Source organism: Salvelinus alpinus, chromosome 5 (assembly GCF_045679555.1).
Source record: "Salvelinus alpinus chromosome 5, SLU_Salpinus.1, whole genome shotgun sequence".
Lineage (NCBI taxonomy): Eukaryota > Metazoa > Chordata > Actinopteri > Salmoniformes > Salmonidae > Salvelinus > Salvelinus alpinus.
In genome coordinates, this window is record NC_092090.1 from 91,138,845 (window position 1) to 91,162,089 (window position 23,245).

General features: G+C 46.7%; 1 protein-coding gene across 5 annotated transcripts in view; it reads left to right on the plus strand.

The window, feature by feature from the left end:
- LOC139577229 (adhesion G-protein coupled receptor V1-like) overlaps positions 1-23,245 on the plus strand; it is a 264,000-nt gene that overhangs the window by 13,991 nt on the left and 226,764 nt on the right. For all 5 annotated transcript variants that reach the window (XR_011675237.1, XR_011675236.1, XM_071404191.1 and 2 more), the window contains exons 2-3: positions 21,553-21,740; positions 22,639-22,788. Coding sequence is in view for 3 of the 5 variants with exons in the window: in XM_071404191.1 (XP_071260292.1) it covers positions 21,553-21,740; positions 22,639-22,788 (338 nt within the window). In the remaining 2 variants the exon portion in view is untranslated. The remainder of the gene's footprint in view (positions 1-21,552; positions 21,741-22,638; positions 22,789-23,245) is intronic.

Sequence of the window (23,245 nt, forward strand, 5' to 3'; positions counted from 1 at the left end):
CCTCCAATCCCCTAGTGTTATCCCCCAATCCCCTAGTGTTATCCTCCAATCCCCTAGTGTTATCCTCCAATCCCCTAGTGTTATCCTCCAATCCCCTAGTGTTATCCCCCAATCCCCCAGTGAAGTAAATGAGGCTAGAGAACCACCTGTTTCTAAAGATCACCCGGAGAACACTGGGTGGTTGCTGTGGACTCCAGGGAGGAGCTGTGACTTGAGTTTGTCAGTGCATATGTGCATCCCAAATCACACCCTATTCCCTATATTGTGCACTGCTTTGGTCCAGAGGGCCCTGGTCAAAAGTAGTGCACTAGATAGGGAATAGGGTGTTATTGTGTTTCATCCTATGTGTTACAATACTGAGGAAACGGATATTAAGGTGTTAGGTGGGATTTATGCATCTCAACCACCCTATAGGATGATATGCTGTCAATGCCAGTGGAGGCTGCTGAGGGGAGGACGTCTCATAATAATGTCTGGAACGGTGCTAATGGAATGGCATCAAACACATGGAAACCATGGAAACCATGTGTTTGATACCATTCCACTGATTCCACTACAGCCATTACCTGTCCATTACCTGTCCTCCCCAATTAAGGTGCCACCAACCTCCTGTGGTCAATGTGCTTGATGAACTGTAGCAGTTTGTGGACAAGGAACTGCCACAGATTAATAGTATATTAGCCTTGAAGCCAAATCTGATTCCCACCCCACACTAATTGGTATTTTGACCAATCAGGTCAGCTCTTTTGCCAATAAATAGGGACACACCCACATAGAGAGAGAGAGAGAGAGAGAGAGAGAGAGACACACACACACACACACACACACACACACACACACACACACACACACACACACACACACACAGAGAGAGAGAGAGACACACAGAGAGAGACACACAGAGGGAGAGAGAGAGACACACACAGCGAGACACAGAGAAAGAGAGAGACACACAGAGCGAGAGAGAGACAGAGAGAGAGAGACACACACAGAGAGAGATAGACACACACAGAGAGAGACAGAAAGAGAGAGAGAGAGAGTGAGAGAGACACAGAGAGAGAGAGATAGAGACAAAGAGAGAGAGATCTGGGTTCCGCTCAACAACCAAGAATTCACAAAACTCTACAAGGAGAATCCTGCAAAAAATCCTCTGTGTACAACGTAAAACACCAAATAATGCATGCAGAGCAAAATTAGGCCGATACCCAATAATTATCAATATCCAGAAAAGAGACGTTAAATTCTACAACCACCTAAAAGGAAGCAATTCCCAAACCTTCCATAACAAAGCCATCACCTACAGAGAGATGGAACTGGAGAAGAGTCCCCTAAACAAGCTGGTCCTGTGGCTCTGTGCATAAATACAAACAGAGTCCCAGGACAGCAACACAATTAGACCCAACCAAATCATGGAAAACAAAAAAGATAATTACTTGACACATTGGAAAGAATTAACAAAAAAACTGAGCAAACTAGAATGCTTTTTGTCCCTAAACAGAGAGTACACACTGGCAGAATACCTGACCACTGTGACTGACCCAAACTTAAGGAAGTCTTTGACTATGTACAGACTCAGTGAGCATAGCCTTTGTATTGAGAAAGGCTGCAGAAGGCAGACCTGGCTCTCAAGAGAAGACAGGCTATGTGCACACTGCCCACAAAATGAGGTGGAAACTGAGCTGCACTTCCTGACCTCCTGCCAAATGTATGACCATATTAGAGACACATATTTACCTCGGATTACACAGACCCGCAAAGAATATGAAAACAAACCAATCTTAATAAACTCCCATATCTACTGGGTGAAATACCACAGTGCGCCATCACAGCAGCAATATTTGTGACCTGTTGCCACAAGAAAAGGGCAACCAGTGAAGAACAAACACCATTGTAAATACAACCCATATTTATGTTAATTTTTCTTCCCTTTTGTACTTTTATTATTTACACATAAAATTGCATTTAATTGTATTTATTATTTTCGAACTTATGTGAGTGTAATGTTTACTGTCAATTTGTATTGTTTATTTCACTTTTGTTTATTATTTACTTCACTTACTTTGGCAATGTTATGTTTCCTATGCCAATTTAAAGCCCTTAAATTGAATTGAAATTGAATTGATTTGAGACACACACACAGAGAGAGAGAGAGACACACAGAGAGACACACAGAGAGACACACACACCCACACACACAGAGACACATACAGAGAGACACACACACACACACAGAGAGAGAGAGACACAGAGAGAGAGAGAGAGACACACAGAAAGACAGAGAGAGAGACACACACAGAGAGAGAGAGAGAGAGAGAGAGAGAGAGAGAGAGAGAGAGAGAGAGAGAGAGAGAGAGAGAGAGAGAGAGAGAGAGAGAGAGAGAGACACAGAAAGACAGAGAGAGACACAGAGAGAGACACAGAGAGACATACAGAGAACATGAATGACCAGGGGTGGGTCAGTGAGGCAAACATAAAGGTCGCAATCTGCAGTTGCTACATCCATTTCTGGACTTATATATTAATTATATGTACCCATTAATTTGTAAAGAATATAACTTATAATTGCATCATGAGCTTAGTTCAACTGTTGTACCTCATCAGAACCCAAAATATAAGCTTGTTTTACTCCACTGTTTGTAAACAAAGTAAATGTAAACAAACACTATATCGCCTCAAAACAGGGTTAAAACTGTAACTTTGATATCATTGATGGTCAGTCCTTGCACCTATAGCTATGTCTATGTATTTGAGACTGGTTAGGTTTCTCCCCCTTCCCTCAGCTTTTTTCCAAAACGGGTGAGACACACTTTGTTATTGTTTCAACTGCCGATTGCCGCTTTAATGACCAGTTAGTTAGTGGAAGTGTGGTATATAACCTGTGTATGGGTTGTGCCGCTGCTCTGGAGCCTACACACTTGATCAGGGATTTACTCTGGCCTTAAACCTGCCATCTGTCCCCAGTCTGCCAAGAGCAGCCCAGTGGAGAGGACTGGAGAGGGACAAGGTTCCTACATTGCCCATACTAGAGGGTTGTAGAGAGCAGAGAGCAGAGAGAGAGAGCAGAGAGCAGAGAGCAGAGAGAGAGAGAGAGAGAGAGAGAGAGAGAGAGAGAGAGAGAGAGAGAGAGAGAGAGAGAGAGAGAGAGAGAGAGAGAGAGAGAGAGAGAGAGAGAGAGAGAGAGAGGAGGAATATCTGTCTGAATGGGGTTTAGACTTGGCTAGGTGAGAGGAGGAGTCCTGCATGAAAGAGAGGGAAGAAAAGAGAGGGGAAAAACAATGTGAAAAGAAAAGAACACGCACAACAGAAGCCTCCAGAAGAATTCTGCGTTGGTCAGTGAATTGTGCAGCCCTGCTCCCGCCCCAACAACAGCCACCATTCTGGGTCTCGTCTCTGTTGTAGACGTCTTTGAATGGCAATTAGCATCCAGGCCTCACATGCGATGAATTAATACCCTGCCTAATTTATCCAGGCCTCACATGCGATGAATTAATACCCTGCCTAATTTATCCAGGCCTCACATGCGATGAATTAATACCCTGCTTAATTCATCCAGGCCTCACATGCGATGAATTAATACCCTGCCTAATTTGTCTCTTTTAGTCTGGCTGCTGTGCATCATTGTGTGTTGAGACAACTCACCTGTTTTGTCTGGGTTTCTACCCACTTTTCACAAAGAAAGAAATCATTGTGTTTTTGGTTTGCGAGGATGTGAGATGCAGTTTAAAAGTAACGTCTGACAATATGTGATTGAGATTGAGAGAGAGAGAGAGAGAGAGAGAGAGAGAGAGAGAGAGAGAGAGAGAGAGAGAGAGAGAGAGAGAGAGAGAGAGAGAGAGAGAGAGAGAGAGAGAGAGAGAGAGAGAGAGAGAGAGATTAAACTCACCAAAGGCGAGCGTGCGAGGCATGCGTGTGTGTGATTTATTTTAGAATGCATTGTTTTTAATTATAATGACCCAACTGAAGCCGGGTGGGCGGGTTGTCCGCTTTGACGCCTCGCTCAATTATCGCTGGCGCTGTTGTCACACAAAACAAAACAAATATTGTGATTATTAACTTTTTTTGGAGCTCATTTCAACTGGAAGAGATAGCTAAGGGTTGAGGCTTTACCATACATGCTACATTAGACCAATTCATCCACTTATGGAAACAACATTGTGATCAGCAAAGGCGATTAGAGATATGGACTATCCTGCTAGCATACAGTCACTGCTCTGCCTGTCCCTTCCTTTCCACCCGCCGCGCTCTGCTTGCTCCACCCGCCCGCTTCTGGTGAGTTTTCACTTGATAGAATTTTTCTCCCACTCAGACCTCTCTTCGCCCCTCAAAATCTTTCTTCAAAAATCTACTTTTGCCTCCCGGGTGGTGCAGTGGTCTAGGGCACTGCATCTTAGTGCTAGCTGCGCCACCAGAGTCTCTGGGTTCGCGCCCAGGCTCTGACGCACAATTGGCATAGCGTCGTCCGGGTTAGGGAGTGTTTGGCCGGTAGGGATATCCTTGTCTCATCGCGCTCCAGCGACTCCTGTGGCGGGCCGGGCGCAGTGCGAGCTAACCAAGGGGCAAGGGGGCCAGGTACACGTTGTTTCCTCCGACACATTGGTGCGGCTGGCTTCCGGGTTGAAGGCGGGCTGTGCTAATATCAGGCATGGGAACTATTGTGCTGTTGTTACATGTGTGCTGGTTGGTGGTGGGGTTGGTGGTGGGGTTGGTGGTGGGGTGCGCCTCCATTATGTGATGTTTGGTCAATGTGGAAAAGCACAGCTGTGGGCAGACAATATAATTAGGGCTCTGATTCCAATAAGGAAACAGTGAAGAGACCGCGGGGTGAAACACAGTATGTCGCGGGGTGAAACACACACATCCTCTACTGATCTACTACTGATCCTCTACTGATCCTCTACTGATCCTCTACTGATCCTCTACTGATCCTCTACTGATCTACTACTGATCCTCTACTGATCCACTACTCATCATCTACTGATCCTCTACTGATCCTCTACTGATCCACTACTGATCCTCTACTGATCCTCTACTGATCCTCTACTGAGCCTCTACTGATCTACTACTGATCCTCTACTGATCCACTACTCATCATCTACTGATCCTCTACTGATCCTCTACTGATCCACTACTCATCATCTACTGATCCTCTACTGATCCTCTACTGATCTACTACTGATCCTCTACTGATCCACTACTCATCATCTACTGATCCTCTACTGATCCTCTACTGATCCACTACTCATCATCTACTGATCCTCTACTGATCCTCTACTGATCCACTACTCATCATCTACTGATCCTCTACTGATCCTCTACGGATCCTCTACTGATCCTCTACTGATCCACTACTGATCCACTACTCATCATCTACTGATCCTCTACTGATCCTCTACTGATCCACTACTCATCATCTACTGATCCTCTACTGATCCTCTACTGATCCACTACTCATCATCTACTGATCCTCTACTGATCCTCTACTGATCCTCTACTGATCCACTACTGATCCACTACTCATCCTCTACTGATCCTCTACTGATCCTCTACTGATCCACTACTGATCTACTACTGATCCTCTACTGATCCACTACTGATCCTCTACTGATCCACTACTGATCCTCTACTGATCCACTACTGATCTACTACTGATCTACTACTGATCCTCTACTGATCCACTACTCATCATCTACTGATCCTCTACTGATCCTCTACTGATCCACTACTGATCTACTACTGATCTACTACTGATCCTCTACTGATCCTCTACTGATCCACTACTGATCCTCTACTGATCTACTACTGATCCTCTACTGATCCTCTACTGATCTACTACTGATCTACTACTGATCCTCTACTGATCTACTACTGATCCTCTACTGATCTACTACTGATCCTCTACTGATCCTCTACTGATCTACTACTGATCCTCTACTGATCTACTACTGATCTACTACTGATCCTCTACTGATCTACTACTGATCCTCTACTGATCCACTACTGATCCTCTACTGATCTACTACTGATCCTCTACTGATCCTCTACTGATCTACTACTGATCCTCTACTGATCTACTACTGATCCTCTACTGATCCTCTACTGATCTACTACTGATCTACTACTGATCCTCTACTGATCTACTACTGATCCTCTACTGATCCACTACTGATCCTCTACTGATCTACTACTGATCCTCTACTGGATCTACTACTGATCCTCTACTGATCTACTACTGATCTACCACTGATTCTTTATTGATTCTCTACTGATCCACTACTGATCTTCTACTGCACTGAAGGAACTGAAGGTCATATGGTTTTAGTGCTAACTTTAGCCAGTTAATAGACTGGTATTGAGTGTCCCTATCATCAAAAGTAAGATAAATTATGAGTGACTTATTTTTTATTTAACCTTTATTGAACTAGGCAAGTCAGTTAAGAACAAATTCTTATTTCAAATGGCAGCTTACCAAAAGGCCAAAGGCCTCTTGCAGGGACTGGGACTGGGATTAAAAATGAAAAATGTTAAAATATATAAATATAGGACAAAACACACATCACAAGAGAGACAACACAACACTACATAAAGAGAGACCTAAGACAACAACATAGCAAGGCAGCAACACATGACAACACAGCATGGTAGCAACACAAGATGACAACAACATGGTAGCAACACAACATGACAACAACATGGTAGCAACACAACATGGTAGCAGCACAAACATGGTACAAACATTATTGGGCACAAACAACAGCACAAAGGGCAAGAAGGTAGAGACAAGAAAACATCACACAAAGCAGCCACAACTGTCAGTAAGAGTGTCTGTGATTGAGTCTTTGAATGAAGAGATGGAGATAAAACTGTCCAGTTTGAGTGTTTGTTGCAGCTCGTTCAGGTCGCTAACTGCAGCGAACTGAAAAGAGGAGCGACCCAGGGATGTGTGTGCTTTGGGGAACTTTAACAGAATGTGACTGGCAGAACGGGTGTTGTATGTGGAGGATGAGGGCTGCAGTAGATATCTCAGAGAGGGGGGGGAGTGAGGCCTAAGAGGGTTTTATAAATAAGCATCAACCAGTGGGTCTTGCGACGGGTATACAGAGATGACCAGTTTACAGAGGAGTATAGAGTGCAGTGATGTGTCCTATAAGGAGCGTTGGTGTCAAGTCTGATGGCCAAATGGTAAAGAACATCTAGCCGCTCGAGAGCACCCTTACCTGCCGATCTATAAATTATGTCTCCGTAATCTAGCCTGGGTAGGATGGTCATCTGAATCAGGGTTAGTTTGGTAGCTGGGGTGAAAGAGGAGCGATTACGATAGAGGAAACCAAGTGTAGATTTAACTTTAGCCTGCAGCTTTGATATGTGCTGAGAGAAGGACACTGTACCGTCAGCCATACTCCCAAGTACTTGTATGAGGGCATCACCACATCACCACATGTTTTAAGTTGCACTTGTAAAGTCCAAAAGCTATTACCATCGCTTTGATAGAACGGCAGGGATCTCTTCTCCTCTCAACTTGATTCTAGCTCATTCACTGTTGAAGGAGCTTATAGACTGTGTTCAGAGTCATTTTGTCAACTCATGCTGACCATTAAGACACAGTATCATGTTTCAGTAACAGTTGACGTTGGAGCAGAGCAACAGGAAAGTGGCGGAACATCTTGAGCCTTCTGGGAAGGGTCCAACAATCTTGAGGTCTCTTTATTTTGCCTGACGGGCCGCGATTGTTATGTTACGGTTTCTGATGAGCGGATTGTTTGGTTACTACACCCCACTCTCGGCCATGACCTTCCAGTGAACTAAAATCCATTCCCTATGCAAGCACAACAGCTAAACACAAATGCACATACATACTGTCTGAACACACACACACACACACACACACACACACACACACACACACACACACACACACACACACACACACACACACACACACACACACACACACACACACACACACACACACACACACACACACACACACACAAATTGTTCTGAGTTGTACTCTGAAGGGCCAAAGAAAAGACCACCCACAACTGTCTTGCATCACATTTTCCTGGGGCATTAAACATGAAGTCTGACTCTCTCTGATGTTCTTAAGTCCGACTCAGAGGCTTGGCACCCTGCTAGGCCCTGCAATGCATGACCGGCTTGTCCAATCTTACTGAGGTCAAAAGCCGCGACTTACTCCACCTACAAGAAAGAACTGTCAATAAAGACCGAATTTACCATGCCACAAGCCTATTAAACAGACAATATCAGTAATTTTCTATGTGTTTTGCAGTTGCTGCACTGCATATATTATTTCAGTGATACAGGAACATCAATGAAGCAAAATAAGTGTTTCAGCACTGTTGATCATACAAATCACCAGTGTTATCCTCCAACCCCCTAGTGTTATCCCCCAATCCCCTAGTGAGATCCTCCAATCCCCTAGTGTTATCCTCCAATCCCCTAGTGTTATCCTCCAATCCCCTAGTGTTATCCTCCAATCCCCTAGTGTTATCCCCCAATCCCCTAGTGTTATCCTCCAACCCCCTAGTGTTATCCTCCAATCCCCTAGTGTTATCCTCCAATCCCCTAGTGTTATCCTCCAATCCCCTAGTGTTATCCCATAATCCCCCAGTGTTATCCCCCAATCCCTCAGTGTTATCCCCCAATCCCCTAGTGTTATCCTCCAATCCCCTAGTGTTATCCTCCAATCCCCTAGTGTTATCCTCCAATCCCCTAGTGTTATCCCCCAATCCCCTAGTGTTGTCCCCCAATCCCCTAGTGTTATCCTCCAACCCCCTAGTGTTATCCTCCAATCCCCTAGTGTTATCCCCTAATCCCCCAGTGTTATCCCCCAATCCATCAGTGTTATCCCCCAATCCCCTAGTGTTATCCTCCAATCCCCTAGTGTTATCCTCCAATCCCCCAGCGTTATCCCCCATCCCCTAGTGTTATCCTCCAATCCCCTAGTGTTATCCCCCAATCCCCTAGTGTTATCCCCCAATCCCCTAGTGTTATCCTCCAATCCCCTAGTGTTATCCTCCAATCCCCTAGTGTTATCCTCAATCCCCTAGTGTTATCCTCCAATCCCCTAGTGTTATCCTCCAATCCCCTAGTGTTATCCTCCAATCCCCTAGTGTTATCCTCCAATCCCCTAGTGTTATCCTCCAATCCCCTAGTGTTATCCTCCAATCCCCTAGTGTTATCCCCCATCCCCTAGTGTTATCCTCCAATCCCCTAGTGTTATCCCCCATGCCCTAGTGTTATCCTCCAATCCCCTAGTGTTATCCTCCAATCCCCTAGTGTTATCCCCCAATCCCCTAGTGCTATCCCCCAATCCCCCAGTGTTATCCCCCAATCCCCTAGTGTTATCCTCCAATCCCCTAGTGTTATCCCCCAATCCCCTAGTGTTATCCTCCAACCCCCTAGTGTTATCCACCAATCCCCTAGTGTTATCCTCCAATCCCCCAGCGTTATCCCCCATCCCCTAGTGTTATCCTCCAATCCCCTAGTGTTATCCCCCAATCCCCTAGTGTTATCCCCCAATCCCTTAGTGTTATCCTCCAATCCCCTAGTGTTATCCTCCAATCCCCTAGTGTTATCCTCCAATCCCCTAGTGTTATCCTCCAATCCCTAGTGTTATCCTCCAATCCCCTAGTGTTATCCTCCAATCCCCTAGTGTTATCCTCAATCCCCTAGTGTTATCCTCCAATCCCCTAGTGTTATCCCCCAATCCCCTAGTGTTATCCCCCAATCCCCTAGTGTTATCCCCCAATCCCCTAGTGCTATCCTCCAATCCCCTAGTGTTATCCTCCAATCCCCTAGTGTTAACCTCCAATCCCCTAGTGTTATCCTCCAATCCCCTAGTGTTATCCCAAATCCCCTAGTGTTATCCTCCAATCCCCTAGTGTTATCCTCCAATCCCCTAGTGTTATCCTCCAATCCCCTAGTGTTATCCTCCAATCCCCTAGTGTTATCCCCCAATCCCCTAGTGTTATCCTCCAATCCCCTAGTGTTATCCCCCAATCCCCTAGTGTTATCCTCCAATCCCCTAGTGTTATCCTCCAATCCCCTAGTGTTATCCCCCAATCCCCTAGTGTTATCCTCCAATCCCCTAGTGTTATCCTCCAATCCCCTAGTGTTATCCTCCAATCCCCTAGTGTTATCCTCCAATCCCCTAGTGTTATCCCCCAATCCCCCAGTGAAGTAAATGAGGCTAGAGAACCACCTGTTTCTAAAGATCACCCGGAGAACACTGGGTGGTTGCTGTGGACTCCAGGGAGGAGCTGTGACTTGAGTTTGTCAGTGCATATGTGCATCCCAAATCACACCCTATTCCCTATATTGTGCACTGCTTTGGTCCAGAGGGCCCTGGTCAAAAGTAGTGCACTAGATAGGGAATAGGGTGTTATTGTGTTTCATCCTATGTGTTACAATACTGAGGAAACGGATATTAAGGTGTTAGGTGGGATTTATGCATCTCAACCACCCTATAGGATGATATGCTGTCAATGCCAGTGGAGGCTGCTGAGGGGAGGACGTCTCATAATAATGTCTGGAACGGTGCTAATGGAATGGCATCAAACACATGGAAACCATGGAAACCATGTGTTTGATACCATTCCACTGATTCCACTACAGCCATTACCTGTCCATTACCTGTCCTCCCCAATTAAGGTGCCACCAACCTCCTGTGGTCAATGTGCTTGATGAACTGTAGCAGTTTGTGGACAAGGAACTGCCACAGATTAATAGTATATTAGCCTTGAAGCCAAATCTGATTCCCACCCCACACTAATTGGTATTTTGACCAATCAGGTCAGCTCTTTTGCCAATAAATAGGGACACACCCACATAGAGAGAGAGAGAGAGAGAGAGAGAGAGAGAGAGAGAGAGAGAGACACACACACACACACACACACACACACACACACACACACACACACACACACACACACACACACACACAGAGAGAGAGAGAGACACACAGAGAGAGACACACAGAGGGAGAGAGAGAGACACACACAGCGAGACACAGAGAAAGAGAGAGACACACAGAGCGAGAGAGAGACAGAGAGAGAGAGACACACACAGAGAGAGATAGACACACACAGAGAGAGACAGAAAGAGAGAGAGAGAGAGTGAGAGAGACACAGAGAGAGAGAGATAGAGACAAAGAGAGAGAGATCTGGGTTCCGCTCAACAACCAAGAATTCACAAAACTCTACAAGGAGAATCCTGCAAAAAATCCTCTGTGTACAACGTAAAACACCAAATAATGCATGCAGAGCAAAATTAGGCCGATACCCAATAATTATCAATATCCAGAAAAGAGACGTTAAATTCTACAACCACCTAAAAGGAAGCAATTCCCAAACCTTCCATAACAAAGCCATCACCTACAGAGAGATGGAACTGGAGAAGAGTCCCCTAAACAAGCTGGTCCTGTGGCTCTGTGCATAAATACAAACAGAGTCCCAGGACAGCAACACAATTAGACCCAACCAAATCATGGAAAACAAAAAAGATAATTACTTGACACATTGGAAAGAATTAACAAAAAAACTGAGCAAACTAGAATGCTTTTTGTCCCTAAACAGAGAGTACACACTGGCAGAATACCTGACCACTGTGACTGACCCAAACTTAAGGAAGTCTTTGACTATGTACAGACTCAGTGAGCATAGCCTTTGTATTGAGAAAGGCTGCAGAAGGCAGACCTGGCTCTCAAGAGAAGACAGGCTATGTGCACACTGCCCACAAAATGAGGTGGAAACTGAGCTGCACTTCCTGACCTCCTGCCAAATGTATGACCATATTAGAGACACATATTTACCTCGGATTACACAGACCCGCAAAGAATATGAAAACAAACCAATCTTAATAAACTCCCATATCTACTGGGTGAAATACCACAGTGCGCCATCACAGCAGCAATATTTGTGACCTGTTGCCACAAGAAAAGGGCAACCAGTGAAGAACAAACACCATTGTAAATACAACCCATATTTATGTTAATTTTTCTTCCCTTTTGTACTTTTATTATTTACACATAAAATTGCATTTAATTGTATTTATTATTTTCGAACTTATGTGAGTGTAATGTTTACTGTCAATTTGTATTGTTTATTTCACTTTTGTTTATTATTTACTTCACTTACTTTGGCAATGTTATGTTTCCTATGCCAATTTAAAGCCCTTAAATTGAATTGAAATTGAATTGATTTGAGACACACACAGAGAGAGAGAGAGAGACACACAGAGAGACACACAGAGAGACACACACACCCACACACACAGAGACACATACAGAGAGACACACACACACACACAGAGAGAGAGAGACACAGAGAGAGAGAGAGAGACACACAGAAAGACAGAGAGAGAGACACACACAGAGAGAGAGAGAGAGAGAGAGAGAGAGAGAGAGAGAGAGAGAGAGAGAGAGAGAGAGAGAGAGAGAGAGAGAGAGAGAGAGAGAGAGAGAGACACAGAAAGACAGAGAGAGACACAGAGAGAGACACAGAGAGACATACAGAGAACATGAATGACCAGGGGTGGGTCAGTGAGGCAAACATAAAGGTCGCAATCTGCAGTTGCTACATCCATTTCTGGACTTATATATTAATTATATGTACCCATTAATTTGTAAAGAATATAACTTATAATTGCATCATGAGCTTAGTTCAACTGTTGTACCTCATCAGAACCCAAAATATAAGCTTGTTTTACTCCACTGTTTGTAAACAAAGTAAATGTAAACAAACACTATATCGCCTCAAAACAGGGTTAAAACTGTAACTTTGATATCATTGATGGTCAGTCCTTGCACCTATAGCTATGTCTATGTATTTGAGACTGGTTAGGTTTCTCCCCCTTCCCTCAGCTTTTTTCCAAAACGGGTGAGACACACTTTGTTATTGTTTCAACTGCCGATTGCCGCTTTAATGACCAGTTAGTTAGTGGAAGTGTGGTATATAACCTGTGTATGGGTTGTGCCGCTGCTCTGGAGCCTACACACTTGATCAGGGATTTACTCTGGCCTTAAACCTGCCATCTGTCCCCAGTCTGCCAAGAGCAGCCCAGTGGAGAGGACTGGAGAGGGACAAGGTTCCTACATTGCCCATACTAGAGGGTTGTAGAGAGCAGAGAGCAGAGAGAGAGAGAGCAGAGAGCAGAGAGAGAGAGAGAGAGAGAGAGAGAGAGGAGAGAGAGAGAGAGAGAGAGAGAGAGAGAGAGAGAGAGAGAGAGAGAGAGAGAGAGAGAGAGAGAGAGAGAGAGAGAGAGAGAGGAGGAATATCTGTCTGAATGGGGTTTAGACTTGGCTAGGTGAGAGGAGGAGTCCTGCATGAAAGAGAGGGAAGAAAAGAGAGGGGAAAAACAATGTGAAAAGAAAAGAACACGCACAACAGAAGCCTCCAGAAGAATTCTGCGTTGGTCAGTGAATTGTGCAGCCCTGCTCCCGCCCCAACAACAGCCACCATTCTGGGTCTCGTCTCTGTTGTAGACGTCTTTGAATGGCAATTAGCATCCAGGCCTCACATGCGATGAATTAATACCCTGCCTAATTTATCCAGGCCTCACATGCGATGAATTAATACCCTGCCTAATTTATCCAGGCCTCACATGCGATGAATTAATACCCTGCTTAATTCATCCAGGCCTCACATGCGATGAATTAATACCCTGCCTAATTTGTCTCTTTTAGTCTGGCTGCTGTGCATCATTGTGTGTTGAGACAACTCACCTGTTTTGTCTGGGTTTCTACCCACTTTTCACAAAGAAAGAAATCATTGTGTTTTTGGTTTGCGAGGATGTGAGATGCAGTTTAAAAGTAACGTCTGACAATATGTGATTGAGATTGAGAGAGAGAGAGAGAGAGAGAGAGAGAGAGAGAGAGAGAGAGAGAGAGAGAGAGAGAGAGAGAGAGAGAGAGAGAGAGAGAGAGAGAGAGAGAGAGAGAGAGAGAGAGAGAGAGAGAGAGTTAAACTCACCAAAGGCGAGCGTGCGAGGCATGCGTGTGTGTGATTTATTTTAGAATGCATTGTTTTTAATTATAATGACCCAACTGAAGCCGGGTGGGCGGGTTGTCCGCTTTGACGCCTCGCTCAATTATCGCTGGCGCTGTTGTCACACAAAACAAAACAAATATTGTGATTATTAACTTTTTTTGGAGCTCATTTCAACTGGAAGAGATAGCTAAGGGTTGAGGCTTTACCATACATGCTACATTAGACCAATTCATCCACTTATGGAAACAACATTGTGATCAGCAAAGGCGATTAGAGATATGGACTATCCTGCTAGCATACAGTCACTGCTCTGCCTGTCCCTTCCTTTCCACCCGCCGCGCTCTGCTTGCTCCACCCGCCCGCTTCTGGTGAGTTTTCACTTGATAGAATTTTTCTCCCACTCAGACCTCTCTTCGCCCCTCAAAATCTTTCTTCAAAAATCTACTTTTGCCTCCCGGGTGGTGCAGTGGTCTAGGGCACTGCATCTTAGTGCTAGCTGCGCCACCAGAGTCTCTGGGTTCGCGCCCAGGCTCTGACGCACAATTGGCATAGCGTCGTCCGGGTTAGGGAGTGTTTGGCCGGTAGGGATATCCTTGTCTCATCGCGCTCCAGCGACTCCTGTGGCGGGCCGGGCGCAGTGCGAGCTAACCAAGGGGCAAGGGGGCCAGGTACACGTTGTTTCCTCCGACACATTGGTGCGGCTGGCTTCCGGGTTGAAGGCGGGCTGTGTTAAGAAGCTGTGCGGCTTGGTTGGGTTGTGCTTCGGAGGACGCATGGCTTTCGACCTTCGTCTCTCCCGAGCCCGTACGGGAGTTGTAGCGATGAGACAAGATAGTAATTACTAGCGATTGGATACCACGAAAATTGGGGAGAAAATGGGATAAAAAATAAAAAAATAAAAAAAATCTACTTTTTCTACTTGTTCTGCTAATGTGTTTCCCCCCAAAATAAATAGAAGTGCGTTTCCAGAATAGCGTCTAGCCGACAACACGTTGTGGTTTACTGAATACCCGTCAGATTAAATGAAGTACATTTTAGCCATAGTCACTTATTGCATTTCTTAATTTCCCTCAACCTCTGGATGTTGAGAATGTTCACTGATCTAAACGTACTGAAGGAGAAACTACATGTGAATTGCGAGTACGGCGTTGTGAGCTGAGCGTATATGGTTTCTGAGGTAAGATAACACATGGGGGTGGCATCACTTCTCTGGAGGGTTGAGAGGGTGTGTGTGTGTGTGTGTGTGTGTGTGTGTGTGTGTGTGTGTGTGTGTGTGTGTGTGTGTGTGTGTGTGTGTGTGTGTGTGTGTGTGTGTGTGTGTGTGAGTGAGTGAGTGTGTGTGAATGTGTGTGCGAGTGTGTGTGTGTGTGTGTGTGTGTGTGTGTGAATGTGTGTGCGTGTGTGTGTGTGTGTGTGTGTGTGTGTGTGTGTGTGTGTGTGTGTGTGTGTGTGTGTGTGTGTGTGTGTGTGTGTGTGTGTGTGTGTGTGTGTGTGTGTGTGTGTGTGTGTGTGTGTGTGTGTGTGTGTGTGTGTGTGTGTGTGTGTGTGTGTGTGTGTGTGTGTGTGTGTGTGTGTGCTCAACTAGAGAATAAACCACCAAACAGAGGCTACATTCTGGTTAAAGCCACAGAAATGAAGAGAAACATAAAGAGCTTTTTCCGGGAAAAACGGCTAAACTTCTGTGGCCACAGCATTGGTGGTTTCATCACTAGTTGTTGTGCTGCCTGGCTGAAAGTGCTGCTGGTGCCGGTGCCATCGGAGGAAGGCCTGCAGTGCCAAGCTGGGTTGGTTGAGACTTGGTGACACCTCCATTTTCAACATATCCTTTCTCTGCACTTTAATACTGTTTTAATTCAGCTTCAGGACTGTTCTGCCCAACATATATTTACAGAATTCTCTGATGTTCACCGTTATGATGCACACGATGCACTCATAATGACACATTACATCATCAATAAATACATACTGTATGTAGGGACACTTAGTGATGTATGAAGACACAAACCCGGGCGCTTATAACAAATCCTGCTACGCCCTCTGACGAACCATCAAACAGGAAAAGCGTTAATACAGGACTATGATTGAATCTTACTTTACAGGCTCTGACGCTTGTCAGGATGTGGCAGGACTTGCAAACTATGACAGACCAAAGGGAAACCCAGCCACGAGCTGCCAGTGACGCAAGCCTACCAAACGAGTGAAATGCCTTCTATGCTCGCTTCAAGGCAAGAAACATTCAGAGCATACACTGACCAGCTAGCAAATGTCTTCACTGAGATTTTCAACCTCTCCATGACCCACTTGGTAATACCTACATGTTTCAAGCAGACCACCATAGTCCCCGTGCCCAAGAACACCAAGGTAAGCTGCATAAATGACTATCGCCTCGTAGCACTCACATCTATAGCCATGAAATGCATTGATAGTCTGGTCTTGGCTCACAACAACACCATCATCCCGGAAACCCTAGACCCACTACAATTCACATACTGCCCCAACAGATCCACAGATGATACAATCTCTATTGTACTCCACACTGCCCTTTCACACCTGGACAAAAGGAACACCTACATGAGAACGCTGTTCGTTGACTACAGCTCAACGTTCAACACCATAGTGCCCTCCAAGCTCATCACTAAGTCTTTCTTAGAAGGGAATTGTCAGCATGAGACAGCATGTGATATTCTGTTACATCAACACTGTGCTCACGTCCTCAACCAGACACTACACACGGCGTCATCAACGACCGCGAAGAAGCCAATGACTGTACTTCTTCTTGTGCGACCACACACACGCGCACGCGTACACACACACACACACACGCATGCACGCACGCATGCACGCACGCACGCACGCACGCACACACACACACACACACACACACACACATGCACACATGCACGCACAAACACACACACACTCACACTCACACTCACACTCACACTCACACTCACACTCACACTCACACACACTCCTGGTCCCACTGGCTGTGAAGTCTTGTCTGGTGTATTAATAATTCATGTTAAGACTACGGAGCAGGCCTGGCTCCTGGCAGCAGAAAACCTAGAGGTAGGCCAAGACTGACCCCAGGAGCAGCCTGGTAACCCAACACCTCGTCACATCGGCTGCACAGGATCCACTGTAATCTCCCCAGTCTCAGTTACTATGGGCCCAGCTTGGCCCTGTTAACCTGTTGCCAAGTCACTGACAGGTGACAGGGTCAAAACACCCCTGGCCACCTCTGTCATGCTCCTGGCAGCCGAGTGAGACCAGTTGTCTAATGGCATTGCACCGTTTAGTGCCAATGCTAACCGGTGCAGAGTCTCCCAGCTGTGTTCTCTACTCTAAGCTCATGAAACTAGAGTCTTAATCGCCCTCCTGAATAAAGCTCAATGCCCAACACTAAGAAACTTTCCTGGCAAGCGTGTTTGGCACTTTGCAAGGGGGCAATAATTCCAAACCAACTGCATAAATAAAAAAAATAAAAAATAAAAATAAGTATTACTTAGCTTGCTGGCTTGCAGTATGTATCTTGATCCCAGCTTTAAGGTTTAGCTGAATATGCAGTCTAAATACAGTGAACGCAAACTGGTTTATATGCATTGGGATCTTATCATCAAATAAATTCAATCCAATGTGTTTCAACTCTGCAGGCTTCACTGTATCTCCAGAATGTATCATCTCGTCAGGGGTCTGTTGTGAGGTTGGCATTAAGACAGCCAAGTCCCCTGTGTTCTGGCCTCTACCCTCCCTCTCCCTCTCTCTTCGGCTGAAAATATCTGTGATGGACAGATCTGGTTACTGTGGTTACTGCACCAATCTGTGCTCCACTGTCCTGGCCTATTGCCCCGCTATCTGGAGTCTCTGGACGCTGAGGCCTTTAATGCTCCTGTGTCTGTCCTCTAACAGTACTGGCATGAGTGTGTGTGCAGTTGGACTGCTCAGAGCCTTATCAATGTCAGGCGGCTCTGCCAGGCTCTCCACATACAGAGAGCCTGACAGAGAGTCTGCTCTGACAGACAGGCCCTGCATGGCCCAGGAGCCCCAGTGGTGCTGATGTCAGGACAGACTGTTTCGCTACACATAAACAGACCGAGGCAATACAAACAGCATCTGCCCAGCATCAACCTTCTTTGAAGGGTCTTTAGTTGTTGGGTCAGTGTCTACAGTTTGTTTAACACCTTCCTTGTTTTGTGTGGTTTTTGTAGAGGGACTAAAAGCAACTTGTCTCACTCTCCAAATATAATAAAGTGTACGTTTGTTTACCATCCTTTTCAGAGAACAGAAGTGTTGATAAACTCCTGGAAATAACGAGTGAATGTGAAGTGGGAAAAACGAGGGAGAGAGAGAGAGTGTGTGTGCCAGAAGAAGTGAGTGATAGTGAGGTAATGATGGCGTTAGAGGAGGAGGGGATCTGTGTGAGAGAGAGAGAGTCTCTCGGAGTGTGATGTGATCTGTATAAGGGGGCAGGAAGTTTCCCTCCCCAGGGGAGAGAGCAGGCAGAATAACAGGTTTTACTCCCATCCTGTCCTTGTCCCGCTCTCTCCCTCTCTCTCCCGCTCTCTCCTCTTTGTCCAAGTCCCTCTCTCTCCCGCTCTCTTCTCTTTGTCCAAGTTTCTCTCTCTCTCTCTCCCTCTCTCTCACCTCTTTGTCCAAGTCCCTCTCGCTCTCTCCCTCTCTCTCTCCTCTTTGTCCAAGTCCCTCTCTCTCCCTCTCTCTCTCGTCTTTGTCCAAGTCCCTCTCTCTCACTCTCTCTCCTCTTTGTCCAAGTCCCTCTCTCTCCCTCTCTCTCCTCTTTGTCCCCATCCCACTCTCTCCCTCTGTCTCCTATTTGTCCATGTACCTCTCTCTCCCTCTCTCTCCCTCTGTCTCCTCTTTGTCCCCGTACCTCTCTCCCTCTCTCTCCCTCTGTCTCCTCTTTGTCCCCGTCCCTCTCTCCCTCTCCCTCTCCCTCTGTCTCCTCTCTTTCTCCCTCTGTCCCTCTGTCTCCTTTCTCTCCATCTCTCTCCCTCTCGCTCCCTCTGTCTCCTCTCGCTCCCTCTGTCTCCTCTCTCTCCCTCTCTTTCCCTCTCATTCCCTCTGTCTCCTCTCTCTTTCCCTCTCGCTCCCTCTCGCTCCCTCTGTCTCCTCTTTGTCCCTGTCCCTCTCTCTCCCTCTGTCTCCTCTTTGTCTCCGCCCCTCTCTCTGCCTCTGTCTCCTTTCTTTCTCCTTCTGTCCCTCTGTCTCCCTCTCTCTTCCTCTTTCTCCCTCTGTCTCCTCTCTCTCCCTCTGTCTTCCTCTCTCTCCCTCTGTCTCCTTTCTTTCTCCCTCCATCCCTCTCTCTCTCTCTCTCCCTCTGTATCCTCCCTCTCCCTCTCCCTCTCTCTCCCTCTCTCTCCCTCCTTCTCCCTCTGTCTCCTTTTGTCCCCATTCCTCTTTCTCTCCTTCTATCCCCCTTTGTCTCCTCTTTGTCCCCGTCCCTCTCTCTCCTCTGTATCCTGTTTGTCCCATCCCTCTCTCTCCCTCTCTCTCCCTCTGTCTCCTCTTTGTCCCCGTCTCTCTCTCTCTCTGTCTCCTCTTTGTCCCCGTCCCTCTCTCTCCTCTCTCTCCCTCTGTCTCCTCTTTGTCACCATCCCTCTCTCTCCCGCTGTCTCCTCTCTCTCCCTCTGTCTCCCTCTCTCTCCCTCTGTCTACTTTCTTTCTCCCTCAATCCCTCTCTCTCCCTCTGTCTCCTCTTTGTCCCCATCCATCTCTCTCCCTCTCTCTCCCTCTGTCTCCTCTTTGTCCCCGTCTCTCTCTCTCAATCTGTCTCCTCTTTGTCCCCGTCCCTCTCTCTCCCTCTTTCTCCCTCTGTCTCCTCTTTGTCCCCGTCCCTCTCTCTTCCTCTGTCTTCTCTTTGTCCCCGTTCCTCTCTCTCCCTCTGTCTACTTTCTTTCTTTCTTTCTCCCTCCCTCCGTCCCTCTCTCTCCCCCTGTCTCCTCTTTGTCCCCATCCCTCTCTCTCCCTCTCTATCCCTCTGTCTCCTCTTTGTCCCCGTCTCTCTCTCCCTCTGTCTCCTCTTTGTCCCCGTCCCTCTCTCTCCCTCTCTCTCCCTCTGTCTCCTCTTTGTCCCCGTCTCTCTCTCCCTCTGTCTCCTCTTTGTCCCCGTCCCTCTCTCTCCCTCTGTCTCCTCTTTGTCCCCGTCCCTCTCTCTTCCTCTGTCTCCTCTTTGTCCCCGTCCCTCTCTCTCCCTCTCTCTCCCTCTGTCTCCTCTTTGTCCCCATCTCTCTCTCTCCCTCTGTCTCCTCTTTGTCCCCATCTCTCTCTCCCCCTCTCTCCCCTCTTTCTCCCTCTGTCTCCTCTCTCCTTCCCTCTCACTCCCTCTCTCTCCATATGTTTCCCTCTGTCTCCTCTGCCTCCCTCTGCCCTACCCTGCTACACAGCAGCTCTTAATCAACTTTTGATAGCTTTCACAGCACCCTGTCCACCACAGGCATACACACAGACACACACATGCATGCAACCATGCACACACACACACACACACACACACACACACACACACACACACACACACACACACACACACACACACACACACACACACACACACACACACACACACACACACACACACACACACACACACACACACACACACACACACTCAGAAACACACAAATATACTCTGGATCACTATATCTGTTTTTCTGTTTCATTTAGATGTTCCACTATGTAGTTGTTTCCCTCTGCTCTCCAGCATGACACCTGTATTGATTCATGTTTCTCTCAAAAACACCCCATGATACTGGAAATAATCCAGAGTGATCTAACAGGGACGGAACATATGAAAAATGGGATGCTTTCAATGTCCAAGTTTCCTAAGACGTTTCTCTCCCCAAAAAAGAAAACAACATGACTTCATTCATTGCGGGTGTATTTTCCAACCTTGTAATTTACAGCAAATATTTAAAATGACACGTGATCATGTACATCAGCAACTGGATGCCCACAACTTTGCATTACGTTGACCACACCCACTTGTGGCGTTGTTTGTTTTGTCAATCATGACCGAACAACGGATTAGATTCTGAGAAGAAAGGAGAGCGCTGGGAAACACTGACTCATAAAACCCCAAAGGCTATATCAACTGTCTCTACGAACAACGTCACCTATCACATGTATTATTGATAGATGTGGGCAGGCGGAGGAGAAACTAGAATCTAGACAAGTCATTAGGAAAACCCATAGACAGCATCAGTCAGGGCATGGAATAGTTTAGTTCAAGTATTCCTTTATATTCCAGTGGTCAGCGGGACTATAGTTTTATCGGGGTAATAAAGGTAATTTCCCTTCTATCATGCCAATCTGATCCTGTTCTGCTTATTCTGGAGCACCTAACTTATAACACTGTGTCAATGCCCAACATACACCAATATACTCCTATTTTGTATCCCAACATAATGTTCTATGAATGCTCAGTTTTGTGAAGATCTTTCTGTCTGTCTGTCTGTCTGTCTGTCTGTCTGTCTGTCTGTCTGTCTGTCTGTCTGTCTGTCTGTCTGTCTGTGTTCTATCCATCTGACAGGAATGCCCACTGTCCTCACACTGGCTGGGTTTATTCTGGCTCTGTCCATCCCGAGTGCCAGGCTTGAGTCAGCTGAGCTGAGGTTCCTGGGACAGACGGACTTCGTGGTCAACGAGAGCAGCCGCACCGTGGTCCGCCTGGTGGTGGAGAGGATCGGAGACCCGGTCAACGTGACCACACTGGTTCTGGTAGGAACGACCTGGTCATAGGAGGACTGGGTTAGGTCACCTGTTGAGTGTTCGACCTAGTGTTATCTAGATACCTTTGTGTGTTTACGTAATCTCCTCTAACTTGGCATTAGTCTCTCTGACTTAAGTCTTGTAAGGGACAGTTGTGGCTAAGTGTCGGTTTAATGCAATGGTGACCGGCCATGATTAGCAGCACACAGCAGTAGGGCAGAACAGTGGAGCATTAACCTCAACCCCGGTTGTCACCGAAGCTGGTCTGCTCCTGAGTTGTCAAATGCAGGTATCCTTAAGAGGAAAAGAGAAGTGACCTTTGTACTGTGGGAGGCAGTGTGTGAGATGAAAGGCCTACAGTAAGTTGGCAGTAATTGTCACCCATATCAGAACGAATGTGTCAGCTTCCACATGGGAGCCAGCGTCTTCTCCCTCCCCATTGGTGTCTGGCAAACTAGTGGCCTGGTTGGGGCTTTCCCAGGCCTATTGAGGCTCCTATATTCTGGCCTGGTTGGGGCTTTCCCAGGCCTATTGAGGCTCCTATATTCTGGCCTGGTTGTGGCTTTCCCAGGCCTATTGAGACTCTTATATTCTGGCCAGGTTGGGGCTTTCCCAGGCCTATTGAGACTCTTATATTCTGGCCAGGTTGGGGCTTTCCCAGGCCTATTGAGACTCTTATATTCTGGCCTGGTTGGGGCTTTCCCAGGCCTATTGAGGCTCCTATATTCTTTCGACAGTTCCTTAAATCTCAATACTCTATCCCTAGCAGTTGGCACAGTTGAGTTGACCCCAGCATTCTATATTTTTGTACAGGCCGAGTGTGTGTCAGTCTGCGCTTAAGTGGTGTAAGATCAAGTCAAATGATTCCAATAACGATTACAACATCAACTGTCCTTGGTGCTTCTAGTTGGAGGGAGATGACACAGGGGACTTTGAGGCCACCACGGCTGCAGCCTTCCTGCTGTCGTCAGAGGCCAGTAAGACCATCTTCATCGCTGTAAGGGACGACGAGCTGCCCGAGGCCGACGAGACCTTTGTCTTCAACCTAAGGCTACAGGTAACGGGAAGAGAGTGTGTGTTGGGTTGTGTGTGTGTGTGTGTGTGTGTGTGTGTGTGTGTGTGTGTGTGTGTGTGTGTGTGTGTGTGTGTGTGTGTGTGTGTGTGTGTGTGTGTGTGTGTGTGTGTGTGTGTGTGTGTGTGTGTGTGTATGTGTGTGAGGTCATTCAAATTCAGGGGTTATTATGGTTTCCCTCGTACCATGCTCATGTGTCAATATGTGCGTGTGTGCATTTATATGTGTGTATGTGTTGCAATGCTTATGAGTGTGTCTGAGTGTCTTAACCCCTCACCCTGGTCCAACCACTGCCCCAGGGCCTCCCCATTTCAACCCCAGCTTAAAGACTTGAGAGGCCCTGGATTCCCTTTGATGTGTATCTATAGGGCTTCTCCAGGGCTGGGCCACTGGGCTTCTCCAGGGCTGGGCTACTGGGCTTCTCCAGGGCTGGGCTACTGGG